At 55.0% G+C, this 5,643-nt stretch overlaps 1 protein-coding gene across 1 annotated transcript in view; it reads left to right on the top strand.

Moving 5' to 3' along the window:
* OTOF (otoferlin) overlaps nucleotides 1-5,643 on the top strand; it is a 61,500-nt gene that overhangs the window by 26,957 nt on the left and 28,900 nt on the right. The window contains exons 11-15 of the mRNA XM_015616029.2: nucleotides 653-839; nucleotides 1,968-2,191; nucleotides 3,056-3,164; nucleotides 3,620-3,803; nucleotides 5,484-5,604. Of these exons, the coding sequence (XP_015471515.1) occupies nucleotides 653-839; nucleotides 1,968-2,191; nucleotides 3,056-3,164; nucleotides 3,620-3,803; nucleotides 5,484-5,604 (825 nt within the window). The remainder of the gene's footprint in view (nucleotides 1-652; nucleotides 840-1,967; nucleotides 2,192-3,055; nucleotides 3,165-3,619; nucleotides 3,804-5,483; nucleotides 5,605-5,643) is intronic.

The raw sequence follows: 5,643 nt of genomic DNA, 5'->3' as shown, positions 1-5,643 counted from the left end.
TGGCACATCGGGATGGGTGTGGTGTGGTGCCACATGGCACATTGGGATGGGTGTGGTGTCACATGGCACATCGGGATGGGTGTGGTGTCACCTGGCACATTAAGATGAGTGTGGTGTCACCTGGCTATCAAAATGGGTGTGACATCACCTGGCACATCAAAATGGGTGTGGCATCACATTGGGATGGACGTGGTGTCACCTGGCTCATCAGGGTGGACGTGGTGTCACCTGACATATTGGGATGGGCGTGGCGTCACTTGGCACATTGGGATGGGCATTGTGTGGTGTCACATGACACATCAGGATGTGTGTGGTGTCACCTGCCACATCAGGATGGGTGTGGTGTGGTGTCACCTGGCACATCAGGATGGGTGTGGTGTCACCTGGCACATCAAAATGGGTGTGGTGTCACCTGGCACATCAGGATGGGCGTGGTGTCACCCGGCACATCAAAATGGGCGTGGTGTCACCTGCTACATTGGGATGGGCGTGGCATCACCTTGTTTTCACTCTCCAGGATGGGTTTGATCCCTCTCCAGTTGAGGAAGGAGATTACTCACTCAGGAATGGCTGGAAGGGAGCAGCTCAGGTGGCGAGGGATAGTTTGGAAGATCCAACCCTTGTCTGATATCTGTCGCTTCTCAATTCCCAGGGAAAGACATCCATACAAAAGAGCAGCTACGAGCCCCTCTGGAATGAGCAAATCATCTTCACAGAGATGTTTCCCCCACTGTGCAAACGGATCAAGGTCCAGATCCGGGACTCGGACAAGGTCAACGACGTGGCCATCGGGACCCATTTCATCGATCTGAGGAAGATCTCCAATGAAGGGGACAAAGGTAAAGTTGAAGTGGGGGCATTCCTTTAGCAGAGCTCCTGAAGTATTCCAGGCTCCTGCCCACCCCTGGAATTCCTTGGTGCTCACCTGGAGAGACCCTGATGTCCTGAAATGTGAGAAGTTCCTGGACCAACACCCTGAAAACCAAGACCCATCACAGGACCTTCAGCCAATGCCTGAAAGCAAAGACACCCCAGAACAATTTGCTCTTCCGAAAATCCCATGGATGGGATGAGCGTTTTTCAGGCTCCCTATTCCCACACGTGGGCAAAGACGGGAAACCAGACATGGGACTGGAAAGGGGCTAACGGGGGGTTCTCCTTCCCCAGCCCTCGAAATGGGGAATTGCTGAAGACCTGCCCAGTTCCCATCACTGCCTTCCTGCAAATTTCCCGGAAATAAAAACCCAGGAGGCTCCGGGGGGAGCTTTGGGTTCTGCACAACTTCCTGAAATGAGAGGGCAGCTGAGGGGGAGCAGGGACAGGATGAGAAGGAACAGGGGAGGGTCAGGTTGGATTTTAGGAAAATTCCTTCCTGGAAGTAGTTGTTCATCCCTGGCACGGGTGGAGTTTCCATCCCTGGAGGGATTTAAAAGCCATTTGGATGTGGCACTTGGGGACATGGGTTGGTGGCCGTGGCAGTGCTGGGATCCGACGGAAAAAACTGCTGGAAAAATCTGCAAATGCATTAGGCAGCAGATGGAGGTAAAAGACTTAAATCCTTCCACTCACCCTGGCTGGGCCAGGCCAGGCTCAGCTTGGACAGCAGCAGGAATTTCTCCCTGGAAAGGGAGCTCAGGCCTTGGCAGGGGCTGCCCAGGGAGCTGCTGCAGTCTCATCCCTGGAGGTGTGCAGGGAATTCCTGGATGTGGCACTCAGAGCTCTGGGCTGGGGACAAGGTGGGGATCAGGACAGGCTGGGGCTCCATGGGCTGGGAGGGATTTTCCAACCCCAGCGATCCTGGGATTCCTTGAAAACTGTCTCCATGGATGGCACAACCGCACTTCCATGGACGCTGGTCCATATCCCAGCCTGTGCCACCACACAGAGACCACGAGCCAACCACGAGCACCAAGACGTTCCCTTCTCCCTTTCCGTCCCCTTCCCACCTGCCCATTCCGTCCCTGCAGGTTTCCTGCCCACCTTCGGCCCCGCCTGGGTGAACATGTACGGCTCCACCCGGAACTACACCCTCATGGATGAGCACCAGGAGCTCAACGAGGGCCTGGGCGAGGGCGTCTCCTTCCGCGCCCGGCTCCTGCTGGGCCTGGCCGTGGAGATCCTGGACACCACCAACCCCGAGATCAACAGCTCCACCGAGGTGCAGGTGGAGCAGGCCACGGCGGTGGCTGACGTAAGTGACCCCACAGATATCCCCGTGACCCCGCAGCATCCCAGGGGGCAGTTTGGGGTCTCGGGAATATCGTACTGTTACCTTTGGTCTCACAAATTGAGGATTTCAAGTGTTGTCCCAGATGTTCTGCATCCCACAGAGCAATGGAAGGAAATCTCGCAGGATTCCAGGTTTTAGGATCATTCCAGTGCTCATTTCCCTTAGGAGCGCTGGGAATGTCAGTGACATTGTTTGTCTGGCACGGGCACAGCATTCCCAGAGAAGCTGTGGCTGATCCATCCCTGGAAATGTCCAAGACCAGGCTGGACAGGGCTTGGAGCACCCTGGGATAGAGGAAGATGACCCTGCCCATGAAACCAGATGATCTTTAAGGTCCCTTCCCACCCAAGCCATTCCATGATTTCTGTCAGCTCCTGAACTTAGGGATGTTTCTCCGTGTGGGAAATACACGCGGACAGTGACTCATCCCTAATTCCAGTTGTTCCGCTCATATCCTGATGGGTTTCAATCAGAAACCAAGGATCTCACTGATTTCCCAGCCAGGGGGAATGAAACCACCTGGAAACAGAACTATTCCGATTCCATGGGAGCATCCAGGCACCTGGATTTGTGCGCTTTGATCAGTTCAGTGGGGGTGAACTCAGGCTTGTATTCCTGAATTTCCCTGAGAGCCCCTCCTGGGCAAGGGGTGATGGGTCCCAACACAGTCCAAGGTTATCTTTAATTAAAAGATATTAAAATGAAACATTTAATTAAACACTCCCTACAACGAGCCAAGAAATGGGAGACAGAACCCTCCTGGTCCCTTTGGAAATGGCATCCCGAGGGATGGACCCTCAGCCCTGGGATCTGTTTCTCCTGCAGAACTGCAGCGGGAAGATGGAGGAATTCTTCCTCTTCGGCGCCTTCCTGGAGGCCACCATGATCGACAGGAAGATCGGGGACAAACCCATTAACTTTGAGGTCACCATAGGTTGGTTGTTTTTCGGGGGCTGTGATGGGTTGTGAAAATCAGAATCCGAAGCTGGGAGTGGGGTTTATTCCCGATTTTTCATTCTGACACCTGCTAGAGCGGGTCTGGGGAGTGGGGAATGGCTCCTCCGTGGGCATGAGGGATGTGGGACCCCACATCCCGTATTTTGTGCCTGCTGGGCTGTGGCCAGGGGAGCCGATTCCTCTCCCATCCTGGCTTTGTGCTCCAGAGACGGCAGCTTCAGGAGGGAATGTATTCCCAAAGGGATTGAGAGGGGACAGGAGCAGGGCACAGACACCTCTCCCTAATTTCCAGCTCCTGGATGTGGTTCCAGGAAGTCAAACTCCGACATTCTCTGTGATTCCAGCAGAGAAAACTTCTGCCAACCCGAATTCAGTCCCAGAGCTGGGAGTTCCAACCCTGTGAACCGATTCCATCTTTTTTTTCCCCTTGAGGTAACTATGGCAACCAGGTGGATGGCTCCAGCAAACCCCTCCTGCGGAGGAAGAAGGAGGGAGGGGATGGGGACGACGAGGAGTCAGAGCTGCTCCAGAATTCCAGTGAGGATGAAGGTGGTGAGGATGGAGAGCTGGTCTCCGTTTCTTCATCCCAGCCCATGAAGCCTCTGGTCACGGACAGGTCAGTGTGTCCACCTGGGCACTGGGTCAGTGTGTCCACCTGGATTTGCGTGGTCACTGTGTCTACCTGGTCACAGACAGGTCAGTGTGTCCACCTGGTCATGGACAGGTCAATGTGTCCACCTGGGCACAGACAAGTCAGTGTGTCCACCTGGTCATGGACAGGTCACTCTGTCCACCAGGTCATGGACAGGTCAGTGTGTCCACCTGGATTTGTGTGGTCACTGTGTCCACCTGGTCACAGACAGGTCAGTGCGTCCACCTGGATTTGTGTGGTCAGTGTGTCCACCTGATCATGGACAGGTCAGTGTGTCCACCTGGACACTGGATCACTGTATCCACCTGGATTTGTGTGGTCACTGTGTCCACCTGGTCACAGACAGGTCAGTGCGTCCACCTGGATTTGTGTGGTCAGTGTGTCCACCTGATCATGGACAGGTCAGTGTGTCCACCTGGACACTGGATCACTGTATCCACCTGGATTTGTGTGGTCACTGTGTCCACCTGATCATGGACATGTCAGTGTGTCCACCTGGACACTGGATCACTGTATCCACCTGGATTTGTGTGGTCACTGTGTCCACCTGGGCACTGGGTCAGTTGTGTCCACCTGGTCACGGACAGGTCAGTGTGTCCACCTGGATTTGTGTGGTCAGTTGTGTCCACCTTGTGTGGCACTTGCAGACGTGGGTCAGTGGTGGCCTGGACAGTGAAATCCCAGATGGAAAAACTGCTGGAAAAATCTGTGAATGGATCAGGCAGGAGATTGGGACAATAATGCTCAAATCCTCTGCCTGCCGAGATGTGCCCGGGGAGGCCTGGATTTGCATCTCAAGGACTGGGATAAGAAAGATAATTGGATTTAAGATTATGAGATTCGCTTCAAGTGGATTTCTATCAAGTTTTAGCAGCAGATTGGCGTTAATTGAATTCACCATTGGATTAAATCAATTGGGGAAAGAAAACCCAGTGAAGTGTCTCCCTGGAATTCCCTCCCTGTTTCCATGAATATCCAGCAGAGTTAAGTCCCTCTGGAATTTCCTCCTCTGTTCCTCAGCTCCTTGTCCAGCTGAATCCCAAGGGGAGATGAGAAGTTCTGATGCTTTCTCCCACCCCGTTTTCCCAAAAAATCTCCAGCCTCTGGGAGCTGGATCCCTCCTGCTCAACCACGGGGCTCTGCTGACATCTGGTGGGAATACCCGGGAAGAGCTGGATTTAACTCCCGGTGATTCCAGGGGCAGCAGGATTCCCCTTTCCAGGTGGTGGATGCCGGCTCATGGCCAGCGCTCCAAGAGTGTGGATCGCCCTTCCTTTGGCAGTGCCGTCACCATTCCAAGGACAGGCGGGGCAGGGGTGGGAGCAGCTGGGAGAATCTCAGGATGGCCTGGGTGGGAAGGGATCTTAAAGATCACCCAGTTCCAGCCCCGACAGATCCCAGTGTCCCAGGCTGCTCCAAGCCCCGTCCAGCCCGGCCTTGGCCATTCCCAGGGACAGGGCACTGCGCCCATCCATCCTGGGCCTGGCACCGGGAATGGCCTCGGGAGAAACGGAGCCTCTGCTCTCCAGGATGCAGCTCCTGAGCTCCTGTACCCCCTTTCCCAGCACGGCACATCCCGGGAGAGCGCTGGGATGGGGTCCAGGCCAGGACCCCACGGAGTGTCCCTCCTGCCTCCCCTTGCAGGAATTACTTCCACCTGCCCTACCTGGAGAAGAAGCCCTGCATTTACATCCGGAGCTGGTGGCAGGACCAGCGGCGCCGGCTCTACAACGCCAACATCATGGACAAGATCGCGGACAAACTGGTCAGGGAGGGACAGGGGTGGACAGGGATGGACAGGGAG

This window comes from Parus major, unplaced genomic scaffold (genome assembly GCF_001522545.3).
Source record: "Parus major isolate Abel unplaced genomic scaffold, Parus_major1.1 Scaffold330, whole genome shotgun sequence".
In the NCBI taxonomy this organism is placed as follows: domain Eukaryota; kingdom Metazoa; phylum Chordata; class Aves; order Passeriformes; family Paridae; genus Parus; species Parus major.
This window is presented reverse-complemented; position numbering and strand designations above follow the sequence as displayed.